Genomic DNA, 24,782 nt, shown 5'->3' on the forward strand with positions numbered 1-24,782 from the left:
AACACTAAAGCAATAAAGTAAAAACAAAAACACTGACAATGAAAGAAACTACCCCATGATCCATTGTGAAAGGGCTAAATGCAGCCACTCAAAATGAATTAGTCATTGGCTGAGGTAGACTGACCCAGTGCTCTACGCTGTATGCTGTAGTGGTCAGAGGCAAAATGTGAATGACACAACAACATTCCAATAGATAAGGAGAGGTGGCTGAAAGCCCCTTTAAGTAAGTATATTATACATCTAATTTTAGTAAAATCAAAAGGTCTTGGCTAACACCATAACAACAAACGTCCATAACGGTCGGTTTTGCTTGCTATTTCACTTTGTATGGCACAAATAGCTCGATGATGTGGTGCCCAGCTCCCCCTCCGCGCTCAGAATGACGCATTAAATATATTTTGACCACAAAGGGATATCCATCCTAACCCTTGGGACATAAGAAGCAAATGGAGACACCGGATCAGAACCCAAATCATTTTTGACTAGTGCTATTACATTTCCATGGTAGTAAGTAAGGCAGGGCGTGGTGCAAACACATTTTAAGGCCAAAGTATGAAAGTAAACTTGTGTAGGTGGTAATGCTTGGCAAGAACATCTGTTTATATTGGTTATATTGCATTTTGTGGTGATGGGCTTTGCTTTTGTGTTGGATAATTGCATTTGGTTATTGCTTTATTTGATTGGTGTCTTGCATTTTGTGTGTATCGTCCTGTGTTATGTTATTATTGTGTTATTTTGCTCTGTGTTATGGGACTGTGTTGTATCCTAGTGTGTTCTGTAATTGCTTTAGAAATGTGAACAAATGCTGTTGCATTTCCAGCCAAAACCAGCACATTCCTTTAACCTTACGGTCCCAGTGGCAAACAACCATTGACCACCGTGTAAGGTGGTAAAATAGCGCTGCTTCAGCTCTTCAGCTATTTAAGATACCAGTTAGCCCAAAACTGTGGCAGAGACATGCCTCAGATTAGCACTTCAAGTGGCTCAGATTATGCAACACAGACACCATATTGAAATACGGCACACATCATTCAGTGGAACTATATGTACCAGTGAACTACAGCAAATGACATTTAGTAAAGTTATACTGCCACACTACAAAGCATCACCTTAGGAAGGTCAGGAGCGACTGGTCCTCAAATATAAGCACTTGTCTTTTGAATTGTACCATGTAAACTGAAGCCCCAATATGGAGCACTGAATAACCCCTACTCTCAATTACTGTGCAGTTTGAACAGCGTTTGAAACACCGCCTGCTTGAAATGCTTCCACTGATGAGATAGCGAAAAAATGTTTAAGGCAAACTCTCTGCTGTGTTCAATGAAATATTCACGAGCGCATATATTTCCCCAAAGTCGCAGATGTGTAACTAAACCACAGGGTGTATGTTGTTCCTCGCTGCGTCTTCTGACAGCTGCAGCTAAAGAATCATCGGAAACTGTCAAATTACAAACTATTTGACAGCTCCCCGACTGCTAAGCAATTGAGAAATTCCATTACATATTCAGAACACGGTTTTATGCTTAAACAAATAATATATGCTGCCGTTTAGAAAACCTTCAAAAGATGCAATCCTTTCCTGCACTTGCATTTGCTAAGCCTTTAGTTAAGCTGCCCGGATAAACAGGAGGACAATGATTTAACACGTTTGTTAGAAATGGGGTTTTTGGTTGGCAGTTAGGTTGCCTCTGTCCAAGCAAGAACCCTCACTCTAGTCAGGGTAAGTCACACACAATCCAAAATTAGCCTGTGCTCACCCTCCGGTAGCTTGGCACGAGCAGTCAGGCTTAACTTAGAAGGCAATGTGTAAAGCATTTGTGCAATAAATCATACAACACCATAGCATAACACCACAAAAATACACCACACAGTATTTAGAAAAATATATAATATTTATCTGGGTATCTTCAGGTCAAAACGATCAAAGTTGCAATATGAATTTGTAAATATATCACTGAAAAGTGATATAAAGTGTCTTAAGTCTTTAGAAAGTAAACAGAGTCTCTTTCAAACACAAAGTACCTGGTTTCTGGTGGAAAATCTCCTCAGAGGGCCACAAAGGAAGAGGTGCGTGGAAAAAGGGTGTGTGCGTCGATTTCTCCCCAGCACACACGGACTTGCGTTGTTATTTTCCACGCGGGGAAGACGGGCGTCGTTTTCCGGCGCGCGGACAGTCTCTTTCTGTGGGTCGCGGGGATTACCAGATGTCCCGGGTCTGTGCGTGGATTTTCCTGCTTGTTTTCCGGCTGCGCGTCGTTCTGCGGGGCTGCGCGTCGAAGTTTCGATCTCACGGCAGGCGTCGCGTCGATTTCTCCTGCGGAGTCGGGCGGCGTTGTCCTTGCGAGGCCGTGCGTCAAAGTTTTGATCTCACGGCAGGCGTCGCGTCGATTTCTCCTGCGGAGTCGGGCGGCGTTGTCCTTGCGAGGCCGTGCGTCAAAGTTTTGATCTCACGGCAGGCGTCGCGTCGATTTCTCCCGGGAAGTCGGGCGGCGTTGTCCTTGCGAGGCCGTGCGTCAAAGTTTCGGTCGTCCCGAAGGCGTCGCGTTGATCAGCGTCGGTGTGCGGCGTTTTTCTTGCCGCGGAACAAGCTGTGCGTCGAAAAGTTCGGCGCACGGAGCGTCCAAGAGGAAGAGTGAAGTCTTTTTGGTCCTGAGACTTCAGGGAACAGGAGGCAAGCTCTATCCAAGCCCTTGGAGAGCACTTTTACAGCCAGGCAAGAGTTCAGCAAGGCAGCAGGCCAACAGCAAGGCAGCAGTCCTTTGTAGAAAAGCAGACAGGTGAGTCCTTTGAGCAGCCAGGCAGTTCTTCTTGGCAGGATGTAGTTTCTGGTTCAGGTTTCTTCTCCAGCAAGTGTCTGATGAGGTAGGGCAGAGGCCCTGTTTTATACTAAGTTGTGCCTTTGAAGTGGGCGTGACTTCAAAGAGTCTCTAAGAAATGCACCAAGTTCCCTTTCAGCTCAATCCTGTCTGCCAGAGTCCCAGTAGGGGGTGTGGCAGTCCTTTGTGTGAGGGCAGGCCCTCCACCCTCCCAGCCCAGGAAGACCCATTCAAAATGCAGATGTATGCAAGTGAGGCTGAGTACCCTGTGTTTGGGGTGTGTCTGAGTGAATGCACAAGGAGCTGTCAACTAAACCTAGCCAGACGTGGATTGAAGGGCACAACAAGATTTTAGTGCAAAGAAATGCTCACTTTCTAAAAGTGGCATTTCTAGAATAGTAATATTAAATCCGACTTCGCCAGTCAGCAGGATTTTGTATTACCATTCTGGCCATACTAAATATGACCTTCCTGCTCCTTTCAGATCAGCAGCTGCCACTTCAACAGTGTATGAGGGCAGCCCCAATGTTAGCCTATGAAAGGAGCAGGCCTCACAGTAGTGTAAAAGCGAATTTAGGAGTTTCACACTACCAGGACATATAACTACACAGGTACATGTCCTGCCTTTTACCTACGCAGCACCCTGCTCTAGGGGTTACCTAGGGCACACATTAGGGATGACTTATATGTAGCAAAAAGGGGAGTTCTAGGCTTGGCAAGTACTTTTAAATGCCAAGTCGAAGTGGCAGTGAAACTGCACACACAGGCCTTGCAATGGCAGGCCTGAGACAGGGTTAAGGGGCTACTGAGGTGGGTGGCACAACCAGTGCTGCAGGCCCACTAGTAGCATTTAATCTACCTGCCCTAGGCACATGTAGTGCACTCTACCAGGGACTTACAAGTAAAATAAATAGTCAATCATGGATAAACCAATCAGTAGTATAATTTACCCAGAGAGCATATGCACTTTAGCACTGGTTAGCAGTGGTAAAGTGCCCAGAGGTCAAAAGCCAACAACAACAGGTCAGAAAAAATAGGAGGAAGGAGGCAAAAAGTTTGGGGATGTCCCTGTCAAAAAGCCAGGTCCAACATGACCCCCTACCAGCCTAAAGCCAGGGGAGAACAATCACTATCCTGATGTACTTCCCTGTTTGAGGCGACAGAACAAGGACCCAGGCCCACAACAGCAGGGGCATGCTCCAGTTCTTCGCCTTCCTGACTCCAATTGGGTCACTCTGTCCATCCTCTCAGGGCCCACTAAGCCAACCCATGGGGAACCTTTCTCCTTACCTGCGGATCCCATCTGTGCAGCACCTAACCTTACTTTGCTCACAGATGTATCCCAGGAGCAGGATAGTACCACCATGACCAACACAGTGGTGTTGCCCACTCTACTCCTGGGGTGTGACACTTGTCCCCTCCCCAGGGATAACTCTGTCCACCCGGACAGCAAGCCACAGTGATTACTGACAGCTGCCAGGGATGAGAGCCAGGCCCCAGGCCTCTCAAAGCTCTCCAACCACTGTGGCTGTGGAGAGTGGGGGGCGGTAGCCCCAGGTGCTGGGCACCCTTTAACCACTCTCCCTTCCACCAGGTCAGGGATGACAGCCTGAACCTGGTCCTCCCCTCTGGGGCTTAGTACCCTCCCTCCTGGAGCGGTACCCCCAGAGTCCAACATGGTCAGGGTGCTTACAGAAGTCACCCTGTACCATTCCTCCACCAGTGCAGGGCTGTTAACCTGCAACTGGCCCTCCAACCTGGGGCCTGTACCTTCAGGTTGGACTAGGGCCCGGGGTGAGGCTTCCCTCCCCCTGCCCTCCCTTCTGGGGTCCAGCACCCTCCAACTAGGAGTGGCCTCCTCAGAAGACAACATGGTAGGGGCAGTGATATCAGTAGCCCCTCCCTCCAGGTCGGGGGGGACACCCTGAACCTGGTCTTCCAGCCCAGGGTCTGTACCCTCAGACTGGATCACTGCCTGGCAAACCAGGACTTCCTGGGGGGCACACCTACCCCCAACCAGGTCAGAGTTTAACCTCTGCACCTGACCATTCAACTCAGAGTCACCACCCTGAAGTTGAACAATTGCCTGGCACGCCAGGACTTCCTGGAGGGCACACTGACCCTCCACCAGGTCAGAGTTTAACCTCTGAACTTGGCCATTCAACTCAGAGTCACCACCCTGAAGTTGAACAATTGCCTGGCACGCCAGGACTTCCTGGAGGGCACACTGACCCTCCACCAGGTCAGAGTTTAACCTCCGAACTGGGCCATTCAACTCAGAGTGACCACCCTGAAGTTGAATAATTGCCTGGCGCACCAGGACTTTCTGGGAGGCACACCTACCTCCCACCAGGTCAGAGTTTAACCTCTGAGCCTGGTTCCCCAACCCAGGGTCACCACCCTGAGGTTGGGCAATTGCCTGGCACGCCAGGACTTTCTGGGGGGCACACCTACCCCCCACCAGGTCAGAGTTTAACCTCTGAACCTGGTCATCCAACCCAGAGTCAACACCCTGAGGTTGGACAATTGCCTGGCACAGCAGGGCTTCTTGGGAGGCACACCTACCTCCCACCAGGTCAGAGTTTAACCTCTGAACCTGGGTATCCAACCCAGAGTCACCACCCTGAGGTTGAACAATTGCCTGGCACGCCAGGACTTTCTGGGGGGCACACCTACCCCCCACCAGGTCAGAGTTTAACCTCTGAACCCGGTTATCCAACCCAGAGTCAGCACTCTGAGGTTGAACAATTGCCTGGCAGGCCAGGACTTCCAGGGAGGCACACCTACCTCCCACCAGGTCAGAGTTTAACCTCTGAGCCTGGTTCCCCAACCCAGGGTCACCACCCTGAGGTTGGGCAATTGCCTGGCACGCCAGGACTTTCTGGGGGGCACACCTACCCCCCACCAGGTCAGAGTTTAACCTCTGAACCTGGTCATCCAACCCAGAGTCAACACCCTGAGGTTGGACAATTGCCTGGCACAGCAGGGCTTCTTGGGAGGCACACCTACCTCCCACCAGGTCAGAGTTTAACCTCTGAACCTGGGTATCCAACCCAGAGTCACCACCCTGAGGTTGAACAATTGCCTGGCACGCCAGGACTTTCTGGGGGGCACACCTACCCCCCACCAGGTCAGAGTTTAACCTCTGAACCCGGTTATCCAACCCAGAGTCAGCACTCTGAGGTTGAACAATTGCCTGGCACGCCAGGACATTCTGGGGGGCACACCTACCCCCCACCAGGTCAGAGTTTAACCTCTGAACCCGGTTATCCAACCCAGAGTCAGCACTCTGAGGTTGGACCACTGCCTGGTACACCAGGACTTTCTGGGGGGCACGCCTACCCCCCAACAGGTCAGAGCTTATCCCCTGAACCTGGTTAGCCAACCCAGAGTCACCACCCTGAGGTTGAACCATTGCCTGGCAGGCCAGGACTTCCAGGGAGGCACACCTACCTCCCACCAGGTCAGAGTTTAACCTCTGAGCCTGGTTCCCCAACCCAGGGTCACCACCCTGAGGTTGGGCAATTGCCTGGCACGCCAGGACTTTCTGGGGGGCACACCTACCCCCCACCAGGTCAGAGTTTAACCTCTGAACCTGGTCATCCAACCCAGAGTCAACACCCTGAGGTTGGACAATTGCCTGGCACAGCAGGACTTCTTGGGAGGCACATCTACCTCCCACCAGGTCAGAGTTTAACCTCTGAACCTGGGTATCCAACCCAGAGTCACCACCCTGAGGTTGAATCTTTGCCTGGCATGCCAGGACTTCCTGGGGGGCACTCTCACCCCCCACAAGGGACACACCATCCCCAAGGGCCACACAAGAGTCTGGTTGGCGCAGGTCTCCCGACCTCTGCCCATCCGGCAGAGTCTGGGTTTCTCCCAAACCAGAAACGGTTTCACCTGGGTCATTCCTGGGGGGCTCTGCTCTCAGAGCTGTCCCCTGACTCTCAAGGTCCTCCACTGGGGTCTGCAACCCCCTCTCAACCCTATGTCTGGACTTCTGCACCCCCTCACTAGGAGGGGTACTGCCAGACACCAGAACTGTTGGGATGCTGGCTACAGTCACCCCCCCAAGTTCTTCTGACACTGCGGGGTTTCCCTCAAAAGGTGGCCCTACGGTACAGGCTAGGCTTCCCTCCTGGTGTTCCCTCATGGAACCCTCTAGGACCTGGGACCTACCTGGGACACTACAATCCTTTCCCACCACACTCGGTTGGGAACCACCTAGACCACTCCCTTCAGGAGCACCCCCAAATGCCTCTTCAGACTCTCTGGTACTCACCCAGAAGTCTGCCTCCATTGTAAGTTCCCTGGGGTCAGAGAACTCACACTCCACCTGGTGTTGGCGTAGCTCTGGAAAATAAGGACCAGACATATGCTCTCCAGCAATTACATCACTCTGCCCTTCACATGTATTAACCACAGTACCCTTCACCCAACCACCCAGTAACTCAACCTTGGAAAAGCACTCTACTTCACCCTCTTGAGACTGGTGAGACAGTATCTGTCTGTCCCTGACACTCAACCCAAACTCTTCTGGGATGTCTCTACACTCTATATCCAGGACGTCCACCAGGGGGGAACCCTTTTCTCTGTCACTCTCTGCTAGAGTCAGTAAAGTGTCCCTCCCCCCAGTAGGAATATGACTCCCTGTGCCAGTTCCCCAATCCTTCTCAGGGACCCTGTGCATAAAGGGAACTACCTCATACCCTTGAACTGCCTGGGGTGTGTCAACTCCCTTCTTCAAGTTGGGCACCACATCTCTGGGCTTGTGCCCTTCTTCAGCAGTACTAGATGCAAGATTTTTGCTGCCACCATCTGAACTGGACTCAGCCCTTCCGGCCTCCAGTTTCAGCTCTTTACAGCTCAGCTTTTGAGCTGCAATCTTTTCTTCTTCCAGGGCTAAGAGTCTTTTTGCCTCAACCTCTGCAAGATACTCCTCTAATTGTTGCTCCTGTCGCCTTTGAGTTCGGAGCCATTCATCTATTTCTGGGTCACTGTCCAACTCTGAGTAGTCTTCCTCCTCATCTGAGTAGTCTTCCTCCTCATGTGCGTAGTCCTCCTCCTCATCTGAGGGGTACTTAGTCATTTGGTTTCTTGCTGCCTCTCTCTCTTCCCATCTTTCCTCCCCCCAGACTATGTAGTGATGGAGCATCTCCGCTTTAGTAGATCTCCTTGCTACAGGAAGGCCCCATTGTCTGCAAAGCTTCCTTAGGTCAGCCTTAGTGAGGTGGTCAGTACGAACAAAGAATGAGTAGGTACACAATCCCATTTTGATAAGATCTTATCAGCAAAAACCAAAATTCAAAGTCCAAAATATCAATAGTATATCCAGGAGGACATCAGAGAACCAAGAGCCAAAAAAGATGAAAAATCAAGTTGACCTTCAACTGTGGGTAGGTAGTGAAATACTTAGCTACTGTATGTCACTGCACAAACACAAGTCCTATCCTCACCACTGATCACCAATGTTAGAAATGGGGTTTTTGGTTGGCAGTTAGGTTGCCCTCTGTCCAAGCAAGAACCCTCACTCTAGTCAGGGTAAGTCACACACAATCCAAAATCAGCCTGTGCTCACCCTCCGGTAGCTTGGCACGAGCAGTCAGGCTTAACTTAGAAGGCAATGTGTAAAGCATTTGTGCAATAAATCATACAACACCATAGCATAACACCACAAAAATACACCACACAGTATTTAGAAAAATATATAATATTTATCTGGGTATCTTCAGGTCAAAACGATCAAAGTTGCAATATGAATTTGTAAATATATCACTGAAAAGTGATCTAAAGTGTCTTAAGTCTTTAGAAAGTAAACAGAGTCTCTTTCAAACACAAAGTACCTGGTTTCTGGTGGAAAATCTCCTCAGAGGGCCACAAAGGAAGAGGTGCGTGGAAAAAGGGTGTGTGCGTCGATTTCTCCCCAGCACACACGGACTTGCGTCGTTATTTTCCACGCGGGGAAGTCGGGCGTCGTTTTCTGGCGTGCGGACAGTCTCTTTCTGTGGGTCGCGGGGATTACCAGATGTCCCGGGTCTGTGCGTGGATTTTCCTGCTTGTTTTCCGGCTGCGCGTCGTTCTGCGGGGCTGCGCGTCGAAGTTTCGATCTCACGGCAGGCGTCGCGTCGATTTCTCCTGCGGAGTCGGGCGGCGTTGTCCTTGCGAGGCCGTGCGTCAAAGTTTTGATCTCACGGCAGGCGTCGCGTCGATTTCTCCTGCGGAGTCGGGCGGCGTTGTCCTTGCGAGGTCGTGCGTCAAAGTTTTGATCTCACAGCAGGCGTCGCGTCGATTTCTCCTGCGGAGTCGGGCGCCGTTGTCCTTGCGAGGCCGTGCGTCAAAGTTTTGATCTCACGGCAGGCGTCGCGTCGATTTCTCCCGGGAAGTCGGGCGGCGTTGTCCTTGCGAGGCCGTGCGTCAAAGTTTCGGTCGTCCCGAAGGCGTCGCGTTGATCAGCGTCGGTGTGCGGCGTTTTTCTTGCCGCGGAACAAGCTGTGCGTCGAAAAGTTCGGCGCACGGAGCGTCCAAGAGGAAGATTGAAGTCTTTTTGGTCCTGAGACTTCAGGGAACAGGAGGCAAGCTCTATCCAAGCCCTTGGAGAGCACTTTTACAGCCAGGCAAGAGTTCAGCAAGGCAGCAGGCCAACAGCAAGGCAGCAGTCCTTTGTAGAAAAGCAGACAGGTGAGTCCTTTGAGCAGCCAGGCAGTTCTTCTTGGCAGGATGTAGTTTCTGGTTCAGGTTTCTTCTCCAGCAAGTGTCTGATGAGGTAGGGCAGAGGCCCTGTTTTATACTAAGTTGTGCCTTTGAAGTGGGGGTGACTTCAAAGAGTCTCTAAGAAATGCACCAAGTTCCCTTTCAGCTCAATCCTGTCTGCCAGAGTCCCAGTAGGGGGTGTGGCAGTCCTTTGTGTGAGGGCAGGCCCTCCACCCTCCCAGCCCAGGAAGACCCATTCAAAATGCAGATGTATGCAAGTGAGGCTGAGTACCCTGTGTTTGGGGTGTGTCTGAGTGAATGCACAAGGAGCTGTCAACTAAACCTAGCCAGACGTGGATTGAAGGGCACAACAAGATTTTAGTGCAAAGAAATGCTCACTTTCTAAAAGTGGCATTTCTAGAATAGTAATATTAAATCCGACTTCACCAGTCAGCAGGATTTTGTATTACCATTCTGGCCATACTAAATATGACCTTCCTGCTCCTTTCAGATCAGCAGCTGCCACTTCAACAGTGTATGAGGGCAGCCCCAATGTTAGCCTATGAAAGGAGCAGGCCTCACAGTAGTGTAAAAGCGAATTTAGGAGTTTCACACTACCAGGACATATAACTACACAGGTACATGTCCTGCCTTTTACCTACACAGCACCCTGCTCTAGGGGTTACCTAGGGCACACATCAGGGATGACTTATATGTAGTAAAAAGGGGAGTTCTAGGCTTGGCAAGTACTTTTAAATGCCAAGTCGAAGTGGCAGTGAAACTGCACACACAGGCCTTGCAATGGCAGGCCTGAGACAGGGTTAAGGGGCTACTGAGGTGGGTGGCACAACCAGTGCTGCAGGCCCACTAGTAGCATTTAATCTACCTGCCCTAGGCACATGTAGTGCACTCTACCAGGGACTTACAAGTAAATTAAATAGTCAATCATGGATAAACCAATCAGTAGTACAATTTACCCAGAGAGCATATGCACTTTAGCACTGGTTAGCAGTGGTAAAGTGCCCAGAGGTCAAAAGCCAACAACAACAGGTCAGAAAAAATAGGAGGAAGGAGGCAAACATTTTGGGGATGTCCCTGTCAAAAAGCCAGGTCCAACAACGTTTAACTAATGTATCTGAATACACAGCATGAGGCTGCGTCTGGGGCCTCTGTCCAACAACATGAGGGTGAGATTGAAAGGACCGCAGAGGCCGGCTCATGAATAAAATCGCAAAGACACTTAGGGGCAGATTTGAGAAAAGTGGCGCTTCATCCAATGTGGCGCCACTTTTCTTGAGCCCCTGAGCGCCCCCCCAACATCACCATGTGTACGCCGTATTAAAGATACAACCTACCATGGCGGTAGTTAGAGAAATAGCATTGACATTTTTTACGCTAGTTTGGCGCTTTGCAGGATTTGCGTCAAGAATGTTGATGTTAATCCTGCAAAGCACACTGAAGCCCATTATAAATCAAGGTGTGCCTCCTTTTAACGCCTGCTCTGTGCAGGCATTAAAAATGCCGCAGAAAATGGAGAAAATAAATCTTTTGGATTTCTTTGTGCCATTTTTTCACCCTCCCCTAATGGGGACTGCCCCCTTTGCATACATTATGCCTGGCGCTGGCATTTAGTATCGCAAGGGGTTACAAAGTGCTGCAATGCATCCATTGGGCCAATTTGTAAAGCTGGAGCTGAGATTGTGGTCTTGTTGGGCCACATTAGCGTAAAAAATGACGCTAATGTGGCGCAAGGAGGCGCTAGGCCCTCTTAAATCTGGGCCTTATTTTCCGCTTGGGCTCTTACACATAAATATCCGAAATTAACAGGATTCTAAGCAGGAACGCAATATTTGAATTTCTTGGTAATCAAGCCTTGAAAAAGGCCCCATCTGACAGGCATTGTAAGGGGTGAAACTCGAGTTGGCTGCTCAGTTGAATATATCTATAAATTCACTCTTAAACCATTAAGTGAATTTCAAGTTATAATTGTCAGTGAATGCTCATTCGGTTTAATCTAAAAACGTTGAAGAATAATTGCAACTGTGTCTCTTTAGCCATTTAATGTAATAGGAATAACATACTGAGAGCCATCAAGAAGGAACAATTGTAATAAAGAATCAACTACAAAATTCAAAAGACTTTAAGAATCCTTGAAAAAAACCAGAATATTTGAAAGGCCCATTTACCTCTCTCCATTGGAATAAAAGTCTACGTTAGAATTGAATACATTAGGATTAGATATCCATGGTGTCGGGATAGATGTATAGCTAAACTATTTACATAAAACATTGTAATTTTTTTTTTAAAGAATCCCTGAAAACTGACTCTCAACTAAATAGTTTTTACATAACCACAGAGAGTTCGCCCAACCTGATACGATTTAAACAGAGAAGGTATACCAGAACCAGGAAAGAGTGGGCTGGGCCTGTGATTCGCATAAATAAAGGAAGCAAAATGCTTCTGCTCATGTTTGAGAAAAAAAACACGATTAGCCACAGACTTCCACTGTGTGTGCTACCGCTCAGACCAGAGCCACAGAACATCAGAGCTTCATCAGTAATCTGGTCAGAATGCACCATAATTACAGACCCTGGATGCAAAGGGGCCTGGTCCTTAAACAATGACAGTGACTGAACACAAGAGTACAAGCACTGTTGTTAGGCAAACCACTCAACATCAGCTCAGCGATGTCAAGAGCATACCAAAAGCCCACCACGTCAATAGGAAGGTGCTGGCAGATTATGTAAAAGTATGTAATTAAGATGTATATATTCCATTGTTATATCTAAATATTTATACCTAAGCTAGATAGATAATTTAGGGGTTATCAGGGGTGGCAGCTGCGACCTCTGGCTTGCCCTTTGCTACCCCTGGCACTGCCTTTGCGACCCCTGGCCTCATAGGTGGCAAACTCAGTGCTTGGAACACAGGGGCAGCTCTGTTAATGCTTCACGCTCCTTGTTTTCTGGCAATTGTTTTGTATTACACCAATAGTGACTAATGCTTCATTATTCACTAATGGTGTAATAAAAAATGACGTACAAGTAGCTGGAATATGACCTATCCCAGTAGCTGAGGTAAGTAAAAAAATGCTTTCAAATATATTTTGTCCGTGTGATTGCCGGTGAGAGTGTTTATGTGGGAGAGATTGTGTATATGTGTGAATGTGTATGTATGTGTAAGCGTGTGTGTGCATGAAAGGTAAGGTCAAAAGGTGTGTGATATCACTTTCCGCTACCCCTGGCATTTTGGTGAATTGACATCCATAGCTAGATAGATATATAGATATATAGATAGATAGATAGATAGATAGAACATGGGTAAGAATTCTTGTTGAATGTTTGCCAGTGGTTTATATATATGACATAAATAAAAACTTTGTTCACTATGTTTAGAAATTTGGAAATATTTAAGCGTCAGGTTTGACATTTTTATTTGGGTCTTGAGAACTGAGGTCGACTGCACCTAATGTTGAAGTGTTCTTGAAAGAGGTGCACCTTCAGCTCTTCCTTAAATTATAAGGTTGAATTGGTCCTGAGGGTAGAGGGATGCTGGCCCAGTCCCTGGGAATATAGGAAATAAGGTCTGTTGCCTTGTTTTCTCTTTTTTGTACATCTTTTCCTCAACCCTGATGGTGTCTGGGCTGTAGTCGTGCCAAGAGCCACAGGAAGTGGTGAGCATGCCAGCCATATATATGGGGGTGCTGGCCACAATGGCTTGGTAAGGGATACAGCACGTTTTGATTGAATTGGCACCCACAAACGCAATAATTGGAGTTCCATCACAATGGTGTGGATGTGGTCATATTTCTTCAGGCACTGAGTGAAACATGCTGTGGCATGTAGGATGCCCTTAAGGTGGACATAGTTGAGTCTGGAATACCTTAGAGGGTGGCATTCACATACAAGAGCTTGACCAGCAGTTCTGAAGTTGAAGCCTGAGATGAACAGTTTCACTTTCTTTAGCACAGAGAGCTAGTACCTGGCCATCTTTCTTTTATTGGCAATGTGTTCATTGAGGCTGAGGTCTCTGTTCATTGTAAATGCAAGTGATTTGGCAGTAGGTGAAAGTTCCAGTTTGAATCAGTCCTGGTCCATGTCATTGAACTACATAGGGATTAGGTGTCGCAAAGGGAATTCTTTCTGATTACCATAAACAGACTAATCTTTCCTTGACTTCCCAAAATGAACAGACACATAGTAGGCACCAGAGAATTAACTTTCCTTTGCACCTATTCTACTCCATGTATCTTTCCAAGCAGTTAAAAGGTTCCAACTGGCCAGGAATTCTGCGGCTAGAAGGGTTTGTAGTATAAGAAACCAGCCTCATATTTCTGCGATATGATTATAGTCCATTGGTTGCCAGTAGCCTGCAGAATCCCATTTTATATTGTCCCGTTTGTAGAGAGGTATGGGTGAAGCAGTTTGGGCTGGCTATTAGGCCTATACTAGTACTTGTCAGGATGTGAACCACAGTAAGGCAGAGATTGCTTTACTGATGTCAGATGTTTGAAAGACTGAATTGTCTTTGCTCAGGAGCTTGGCATCTGCGTGGCTAAATTTAGAGGTTGTCAAATACCGAGTGCTACCTTTGGTTTTTCTCCGAGTTAGATCTTAATTTTTAGTGGGCCGGAGTTGAATATTTCTGTTTCTGAGCTGTGCTCTCTAAAATGATTGTAAGAAAGTGGATTACTATTTAGAGTAAGATACTGCACACCTCAAAGAACAATAACACTTCTTGTCAGGGTAAACCCTCAAAGTCAATCAATTAGCCTGAGCTGAACCCTCTGCTAGCTATGGCACAGAGCAGACAGTGTACCAAAGGGCAATGTGGGAAGTACTTCTGTAGTACCAAAATAGCAATTGGGTGAAACAGTAAACAGTAACAATTCCAAACTGAATGAGAAAAATAGAGTGAAATGTAATAAACAAAATGACACCAAAACCACAGAAATCCAATTTGGAGAGTCGGAGATGTACATTTTTCTAACTTTTAATGAAAAATAGGGCCAATTATAGCCTTTGGAAACAGTAGACGGGACTAGGATGTGATTTCAGGTGACTGAGCAAGGGTCATATTCACTGAGTGGATTGGTCTTGGTGAAATACTGAAAGTCAAAAAGTTCAAAAGCATTTCTAAGACCCACTTCAGAAAGGGAATGATTTTTTCACTTTCTTAAGAAAAATGTTGACATTTCTTCTAAGTCCCAATGTAGAATGGGACTTTGTCAGTTTTGAGAAGAAAAATCCTCTCCGCTGTGGATGTTGGTGAATCTGTAACCGCCACGTGGAACCAAAGGCTGGATACCTGAGCAAAGCTGGTGCTGTGGAGCTTTGGAGATTTTGGGTTGAAACTTTTCAAAGTCCCAAAGCACAATGGGATTTAGCCCTTTTTGCTGAGATGCGGAGGTCTCTGCACAGGGCAAAGCTGATATTCATTTGGATGCTGAGGAACTGCCAGACAGCTACGTTTTTCCTGCGAGTCCTGCTCAAGCACTGGAGGGAAAGTTTCCAAATGTACTATGGGATACCCAAACAACAACACTAATAAACCTGTACAGCCCCCCCAGGACTTCAAGGGTAGCCATTTAGAGATACTAAGGATTTCATGAAGAGGTCAACACAAGTCTAGTCCATTTGCCCCTGGTCAGCTGGGCACTTCAGGGAAAAGGCCTCTTGCAGTTTATAGTGTCCCAGTAGCTGCACTGGAGGTCAGCCAATTAACCCATGGAGTCCAATCCTTTGTCCTAGGTACAAAACAGAGCAAGTGTAGTATTTCAGGGCTTCTTCCAGGTCACATATAGCAGGTCCAGTCCTCTTCTGATGTTCCGCAAGTCCAGAAAGTGTTCTGAGGTGGGTGCCTTGTGGTGCTACATTTATTGCTGCCACTAGCAAGTAGTTGGGTGTAACTCTTGGGTACTCCCCAGCCAATAGGGTAAATTTTCCAAGTCCTTGGCCTACCTACCTTTTCAGTAGCTCCTGTTTGTCTTACTGCAAACAGACCCAAAATGAAATCTAGCAGGGCACTTCAAGATTGTAAAATTCTTCAGCTTCACTTAACTTGGGCCACATTACCATTAGAGGGCCTGGGTATTAGCAGAATTGCATTGTGTAATTAAAGAAAATTAATGTGCAGAGAACTGTAGTTGATATTCAATAGCACATCCGATGGAGGACCTAGTGACTATTTTCAGTGGTGGATGTCCGTGTTATGGTATCAGTTTTCCACCCTCTGGTTCCTATTTCACATTCCAGACCGGTCTTTTCAAACAAGCCATAATTATGCCTTAAAATGTTAAGCCCGTTATATTAACCCATCGCCCCAACAGTACCTTTAAGGCGATGTTTAGTACGTCTTGAGTATCTCTATTTATATATTGAAATGTACTCAGATGGCTTTTTCACATGAAAGAGAGGTGGGCACTACTTATCAACTGTAGAGCATGCTACTGAAAAGAGAATTTATCTATTAAAGATAAAACCATGAAACATTTACACTTTGTCTTTGATGACAAAAATGTAAAGTGGAGTCAAAAAGCAAGAGAAGTTGATTCACCAATAAAATTTGTTCCTTTGGTGTGTGAACTTGTTTTTACAGCTTATTTTAAAAGAATGCCCATTTGAAACTTACAAAACGTGCGCAGAGACAGAATTATTGTCAAAGGAACTTTGAAATGTGATATTAAAAGGGTACATTATAGACCAATGTATTACGTAAGCGGTGTATGGATGTATTATGTGTGTCACGCTCATTCGGTGGCAGTTTTAGGAGTTTAAGTCGGTTAAGTGGAATAAACACTGTCATTCTTCTCCCCAGAAACTACCACTATTTGCCATTCTTTGAAAAGAAGCCCTGTGTCTACATCAAGAGCACCTGGGGAGACCAGACCTACCGGCTATACTTCTCCAACATCCTGGAGAAAATAGCGAACCATCTTGTAAGTATTTCTCATTATTCCTTCAGGGAGCAGAGTTTGAAGAACAGTTTCTGCGCCTAGTTCTGTGAGCCTACAGTGAAATGAATATCAAGTCCGATTTACATATAAAACCGATATTACAACATTCCTAGTCCTCAGTAAGTCAAAGGGCTAATACTTCACCGAACAAGCAGTATGAATAGGTTTATATTTAATGTTTCTCCATTTTACAGCTTTCAATTTACTTTAATATCTTCTCTGCATCCATACTTAGAATGTGGACTAAAGTATAAAACTGTTCTAGCGTAGACTTGTCCACTAAATGCCATGCCGTTGTTCTGTCCTCGGCACAATTCATTATTTTCTGGCAGAACAGATAATGCTTCTGAAAAAAATACATTTTATGAAATGTAATTCTCAGGCTTGCTGCCTTTGCCTTTTGTTCTGTAAAATGCATTGGGTGTCCTTCTCGGCTGGGAAAGCGGACAGTCAAAAAAGGAAGTTGGACAACTGGAAGTCATTGGTTTTGAAGTTGTACTGTGAATAGCAAAGAAGTAATCATTGTTTTTTAATGGGAACAGAAAATCCGCTCTAGGATTCATTATTGCTAGTGAAGTTATGACTCTTGAATTTACAGCACTGGCCCGAAGCCCATAACTTTCCACTTTTGCAGACAGTGAACATTTTGAGGGTGCTGATGCAACCTGCTGGCTACAGCATTGTTGCCGGCTCGATTATGAGCCGGAGACAATGCTGTAGCCTGTTTCCTGCTAGGCCGGTGGGGGGAAAGATAAGTTTCTGCCCGCCCACCTAACCGGAAACTTGTAATGACTCGGGTGGGGAGGTCGACCCATCAGCAGACACCCTGTTGGGAGTTTAGTGGATGGGCTTTCCTGTCCGCCAAACTCATAATGAGGCCCTATGTCTGCCACCCCCGCCCAATTAGGATGGGTGGACATATAGCCATTTGTACAGTCCATCACCAGCAGGCAAACCCCAGCAAGGGGCAATAAAATGATAATATTGCCCACTTCGCCATGGGAGATGACTCCCATTGTGAAGTGGCATTTATTTTTGTATGTTCAAAAAGAAAAAAGAAAACAGTTTGGTGCAGGACTGTTATGGCCTGCTTGATGGTAATGTATACATGTGGTGGGTGGTTCCTCTACCAGTTCCTTCCCCTAGGCAGAACAAAGGGCCGTCTGGCCATATATAAATCAGCTCCTTAAATTCTTCCACCTGTTCTGTAGCATGAATGGCTAAGCCAGGCACAGGATGAAGGGCCCAATTAAATCTATATATTAATTCCTATGAAACAGATAAAATCTATTACCAACTCATCAGAATTAGAAACTGGGCCATTTATATTCTGGTAGATATTCCACTGGCCTGCTAGGGCTTGGATAGAGCTTGCCTCCGGTTCCCTGAAGTCTCAGGATCAAAAAGACTTCATCTCTTCAAGAAGGACTCCTTGTGCACAGCCTGCACCACAGTGAAAATTTCACCGCACCCCGAACCCCGACCCGGAATGACACAGCCCGACTTCGCAACAAGAAGATTGACGCAGCACCAGCGTAGTGACTGTAAATTCGACGCACGGCCCACTGGATCGACGCATCACTGAGTCGGAACGACGGAGCCCGACTTCCAGAGAGGAATCGACGCAGCGCCTGCCGTGCGGTAGAAAATTCAACGCAACGCTCACTTGATCAACGCAGCTCCTCTGACTTCGTCCTGCCAGTGCAGGAAATCCACGCGCCATCTAAGGGGCGTCTGAAAACCCCGCAACCCAAAGAGGATCCACGACTGAGGACCGGAAATCAACGCATACCCGTCCCTGCGTGGAAACTAAACGACGCATCATTGTGTGCGGCCAGAGAAATCGACGCACACCTTTTGTTTCCACCCTTCTCCTCCTTTGCGGCCCTTTGTGGAGATTTTTCATGCTAACCAGGTACTTTGTGCTTGAAAGAGACTTTGTTTGCTTTTAAAAGACTTAAGGCACTTTGGGGGTCATTCTGACCCTGGCGGTCGGTGACCGCCAGGGTCACCGACCACGGGAGCACCGCCAACAGGCTGGCGGTGCTCCGTCGAGCATTCTGACCGCGGCGGTTCAGCCGCGGTCAGAAACGGAAAGTCGGCGGTCTCCCGCCGACTTTCCGCTGCTCGGGAGAATCCTCCATGGCGGCGGAGCGCGCTCCGCCGCCATGGGGATTCTGACACCCCCTACCGCCATCCTGTTCCTGGCGGGTCTCCCGCCAGGAACAGGATGGCGGTAGGGGGTGCCGCGGGGCCCCTGGGGGCCCCTGCAGTGCCCATGCCCAGGGCATGGGCACTGCAGGGGCCCCCGTAAGAGGGCCCCACTGTGTATTTCAGTGTCTGCAATGCAGACACTGAAATACGCGACGGGTGCAAACTGCACCCGTCGCACATACCCACTCCGCCAGCTCCATTCGGAGCCGGCTTCCTCGTGGGGAGGGGTTTCCCGCTGGGCTGGCGGGCGGCCTCCTGGCGGTCGCCCGCCAGCCCAGCGGGAAAGCCTGAATGGCCTCTGCGGTCTTTCGACCGCGGAGCGGCCATATGGCGGTTCCCGCCAGGCGGGCGGCGACCGCCGCCCGCCGGCCTCGGAATCAGGCCCTTTGTATCACTTTCCAGTGATATCTCTACATTTACTTACTGCATCTTTGAACGTTTTGACCTGCATTTAACCAGACAAATAATATATATTTTTCTAAACACTGTGTGGTGTATTGTGGTGTATTTTTGTGGTGCTATATGGTGGTATTGTATGATTTATTGCACAAATACCTTACACATTGCCTTCTAAGTTAAGCCTGACTGATCAGTGCCAAGCTACCAGAGGGTGGGCACAGGATAATTTGGATTGTGTGTGACTTACCCTGACTAGAGTGAGGGTCCTTGCTTGGACAGGGGTAACCTGACTGCCAACCAAAGACCCCATTTCTAACAAACAGAAAGATTTCCTGAGATGGGGCATAACGTCCTGAAAAAGAGAGTGCACTGTTCTATTGACCTACTACCACATTTTGATGGGCCATAATGTAAGCCACAGTTAGAGAGGTTAAATGTGTATCTGCCAATGATCCTCTCACCTGAGCTAAAGAGCATAAAGTAAGATATTTGTGTCCCTCCGTTGATTTATTAATGCTTGCACCACTTGATTATCTGTGCAAATTAAGAAACCCATCCTTTGTAAAAAAAAAGGTTAAATTCCCAGAGACCTCGTAGTATGAATGCCAAGTCCCTTCAGTGGAATAACTGTTGAGTATCTAATATGGACCACATTCAATGGAGCTGAAAGTCTTTTCAAGTTGCTCATGTCCCAAAAGGTTGGCATTGGATGATTTAGCAAATATCCCCTTCTGGAGATTGTTTGGATACAACCACCACTGAAGGGAGCCTGTTGTGTAACTGGAATCTCGACTTCCTAATGCAGAAATTGACAATCTCAATGAAACAACCAATGCTAAACTAGTGCCTTTAGATGTAATCAAGCCCATGTGACTATTGCTGTCATGGCAACTATGTAACCCTGGACCCAGAGCGGTTGCCTTGTTGAAGCCGGTTTTACTGACAAAAGTTCTTTTAGGGCATTTTTGAGGCATACTCTTCTGTATTCCAGCAGAAAAACAACACCAGGATCTGTCCAAGAGATTACCCCATTGAAAGTTTTTTTTTCAGCAGATAAATACTGTGATTTTTCAGATTCAGAAGAAGACCCACTTTCTTTAATTTCTTGCACTCCACCTTAAAAAGAGATGCTGCAGAGATTAGTTAGTTGTTTACATAAGGATACATTTATATTGCTCTTAACAGCAGAGGTGCTGCAACGGGTGCTAGTTTCTTTGTGTAACTGTGCGAATGGATAACAGGCCAAAGCATAGAACTTAAAATGGGAGGTGCCTGTACTTCACAAGAAATCTCAAGAAATGCTGACTCAGTTGCTGACCTGGGATGTGGAAGGACATATTCTTGAACTTTAGAGTCACTGTGAAATCCCCTGGAGAAACTGTTGCACCATCTAGTAAGTTGTAGAGGCATGATGTAGAAATTCTTGCTTCTCACGAAGTGATTGATTCATATGAGATTGAGAATGAGACGGGTGGTGCCCCAGACTGTGGTAATATAAAATAGAAATTAGTAGACCCCTGGGGCCATATTTATACTTTTTGACGCAAAACTGCGCTAACGCAGTTTTGCGCCAAAAAAATTAGCGCCGGCTAACGCCATTCTGAAGCGCCATGCGGGCGCCGTATTTATTGAATGGCGTTAGCCGGCGTTAGCCGACCGGCGCGGCCTGGTGTGCGTGAAAAAAAAACACGTACACCAGTAAGCGCCGGCGTAGGGAAAAATGGCGTTTGGGCGTCCAAAAATGGGGCAAGTCAGGCTGAGGCAAAAAAATCGTCTTAACCCGATATGCGCCATTTTTTTTGGGCGCCCAGACGCCATTAACATGACTCCTGTCTTAGCAAAGACAGGAGTCATGCCCCCTTGCCCAATGGCCATGCCCAGGGGACTTCTGTCCCCTGGGCATGGTCATTGGGCATAGTGGCATGTAGGGGGGCACAAATCAGGCCCCCCTATGCCACAAAATAAAAATTACAAAAAATACTTACCACAACTTACCTTTTCTTCCCTGGGATGGGTCCCTCCATCCTTGGGTGTCCTCCTGGGGTGGCAGGGGGTGTCCCTGGGGGCTTGGGAGGGCACCTCTGGGCTCATTCTGAGCCCACAGGTCCCTTAACGCCTGCCCTGACCCAGGTGCTAAAATCCGGCGCAAATGCGGTTTTTTTAGTCCCGCCCACTCCCGAGCGTCATTTTTGCCCGGGAGTATAAATACGACGCTTATGCATCGCAGTCATTTTTTAAGACGGGAACGCCTACCTTGCATATCATTAACGCAAGGAAGGTGTTCACGCCAAAAAATGACGCTAACTCCATGAACTTTGGCGCTAGACGCGTCTAACGGCAAAGTATAAATATGGAGTTAGTTTTGCGTCTAATTTGCTTAGAAAAAAACGACGCAAATTCGGCGCAAACGGAGTATAAATATGCCCCCTTGTGTCTGCTAGTACAGAGAGGTGCTCTACTGAAATATGGACTCACAAATATCATCTGACCAAAGTAGTGTTACGACAAAAATATTGGGTTCCAAAATATTGAGGCTAAGTATTTATCCTTTTTAACTGTTTTAGGGCCTCATTATGACATTGGTGGTCCAAGGACCGCCAATGCCATGGTGGCAGTCGGACCACTGCACTCCAGGCGGTCTGACCACCACATTACAACCCTGGAAAGAATATGGTTCCCGATGGGCTGATGGTGGTGGAGTCATGGTCAGCCACGGGGGCGCTGAGTTGAGCACTGCTGCTCTGATCACGAGTCCAGTTTCCAGTGCTGGAGGCCACAGGGGGCCCCTGCACTGCCCACAACTATGTTGACTATGTCATGGGCAGTGCAGGGGCTGCCTGCCCAGCACCCTAGGAATGCGCACTGTCTGCTACAATAGACAGTGCACATTCCGAGGGTCCTGGGGTCACCCTCTGTTTGACGACATTGGTCTTGGCTCCATGAGGAGCTGAGGCCAATGCCGCAGCACGGCTTCCACTGGGCTGACCGGCACAAACCGCTGGTCAGTCCAGTGGAAACCTCGTAATGGACCTGCGGGCGGAGACCACCAGCTTCACAATGGTATCCTCTCCAACGGGCCTGGCGGCCCGACAGTCAGCCCACAGCCTCATAATGAGGCCCTAAGTGCTATATTGAACTTAAAAATATTCTTTATTTAAAAATTGTATGCTACTGTGAAATAATTATAAGTTTGGAGGAAACATTATTGTTATTGCATTTTTTCAGCTTATTGCGATTCTAGGGTGTCTGGATGGGTAGTATTTATTTTTGTAAATATATAAGAATTAATGTTAATGAATTTGTTAAATACGTTTTTGTTGTTATTTATTTTTTAAATTATAATTAATTGTTTACTTTGATCTTACTTTTTTATTTCTAGTTTTAGAGTTTATTTTGTTAAGTAATATGTGGATTGTTTTATATATTTTATTTGTTATTTATTTGTTTAACAGTTTATTACATTTTGTATTTGTAGATACATTTTTAGGGTTGAGTTATTGGGTTTACTGGGGATTGACTGGGTAGTTTTTGAAATACAATATCTAACAATTTATATTAATTGATTAATGCATTAATTGTGTTTAATCTTAAATTGTTAATAATTGTAGTTTTATTGCATTTTAAGAATGCTTTTTCCCTCATAATTTTAAAGAATAAAATACATCTTTTTAATGGACTGTTTGATATTTTGCTCGTTTGAGTATGTTTTTTGTTTATTTTGTATTTCATTTATTATAATACATTGTATTGTATTTACGTATTTTATGATGATGAGAATCATTTTAATATGTGTGTTTTCTGAGTAATTTGTGGTGCACTGTTATTATTAATACACTTACAAATTATTGTATTATATTTGTATTTCTATCATTTATAAAAAAAAGTCGATTTAATTGTTTTCAAAATTGAATATTAATGATTTTCTAATTTTAGTAATGTCTATAGTATATCGTTTGGGTGTTATGAGTACAACTCAATACATATGCTCTTTTTCCAAAGTTGGTTAGATTGGAGATAGAATAGTAAATCTGTCAGTCCCAATGTATGCACTTTCCCCTTTGTTTTCATAGTGGAGTTAGAAGGGTAAATATGAACTATTCCAATATGTGTACTTTACCAAGTGTTTGATAGGCTGAAGCTGGAATAGTAAATCTGTCCCTCCAATGTTTGCACTTTCCCCAGTGTTTCTTAGACACGAGTTAGGTGAATAAATAAAAACACCCAATTACTGCATTTACCCACACTTTTGTTAGACTGGAATTAAAATAGTTTATTTGACCCCTTGGCATATGTATTTTTCTCAATGTCTGTTATACTGGATTTAGAACAATAAATGTGATTTCTTTCCCCTCAGAATATAAGTATTGTCCTCAATGGTTATAGGATTGTACTTACAGTAGCATATTGGAATATATCCTTATTAATGTTTTTACCATGTGTTTTGGTTATTATTTTTATTTCTTCATTTATTTGTTATAATTATGTTTAGGATGTTTCTATAAAAAGCTTATATTGTTAAAGCAGTAATATTTTGTTCCTTATATATATAACATTTTTGAAGTCATTTTATATTAACATGTATATGTACTGTGATTTCTAAGTTATTCAATTAATATTATGATAATTCATAATATAAATATTGTGAGGAAAGTGGTGTATTAGTTGGTGTGGTTGTCTGATCTCACCAAGTAATGCACTCACAATACCATCTTGGGTCCAGCCAGTCTTGTTTGTAAAACATGTAGCTCAATCCTAGGTAGCTGTGGCTTTGAGCAGTCAGTCTTGAACAAAGTAACAAGGGTAAACCATTTAGAAGCACCAAAACAATGAAATAAGAAAGTCACACAACACAAAATAAATCTAACACCAATATATACAAATAAATTATATTTTAATTAATGTTTAGACACCATAATTAACAAAATCCCCTGGAGGATTCTGGCGAAATAGATTTTTAAGAAAACATAAATCACTGCTTCTAACTCAAAAATATTAACAAGCATTAGAACTTCCACGGTTATTCAAAATGAAACACATTTTTATAAAATTGTGTTCGGGTACTCTGGCCCGCTTTGGGTAGCTAACTCTGACAGGGAGCAGGTGCAAGGAGCCAGTAAGGATTTGTAGAACAATTGCCTTGTCAACAAAGCAGTCTCATGTCCAATTCCAGGCTCTGTGGATGAACTGCCATAGTCATCAATGGAGTGGCCCTAATGCAAGGGATACAGGCTGCTAATGATTCTGTAGGATGCTGAGACTGTTGTGCGGTCAACAGGGGGCTTACCCGGGCTACTCCCAGGTTCACAGTCTTAGTAGAGTGACATTGTCCACGGGGATGATGTCTCTCAAAGTCCTGATGGGTCTAGCAAATGTGCAGTTGCAATTGGAGTAATGGTTTCCAGTCACAACTAAACCAGCAGTTCCCTTTGGTGAAGGCTAGTGTCCTTCGAGGGCGACCAAACTGCACTCCGTTGACTCTCCAGGGTCCAGCAGACTTGGGTGCAAATCTTGAGCATCAGGACATGGGCCCTCATTATGACTTTGGCGGTATTTCTGCAAGTGATGACGGTCTCCTGACTGACGTATTACGAGGCACACACATGAGACTGTCGAAATACAGCCACATTACGCCCACCACCAGGCCGACGGATGGTGGGAGAGAGGCGGTCCCAGCACCAGCACCACCACGCCGGAAGGACTCCACC

The 24,782-nt window shown here is 46.2% G+C and overlaps 1 protein-coding gene across 1 annotated transcript in view; it reads left to right on the forward strand.

Annotated features, from left to right (window-relative positions):
• The window catches only part of FER1L6 (fer-1 like family member 6), a 682,981-nt gene that overhangs the window by 385,211 nt on the left and 272,988 nt on the right, over positions 1–24,782 (forward strand). The window contains exon 14 of the mRNA XM_069220715.1: positions 16,326–16,446. Within this exon, the coding sequence (XP_069076816.1) occupies positions 16,326–16,446 (121 nt within the window). The remainder of the gene's footprint in view (positions 1–16,325; positions 16,447–24,782) is intronic.

The sequence above is a fragment of the Pleurodeles waltl genome, chromosome 2_2, assembly GCF_031143425.1.
Source record: "Pleurodeles waltl isolate 20211129_DDA chromosome 2_2, aPleWal1.hap1.20221129, whole genome shotgun sequence".
In the NCBI taxonomy this organism is placed as follows: Eukaryota; Metazoa; Chordata; class Amphibia; order Caudata; family Salamandridae; genus Pleurodeles; species Pleurodeles waltl.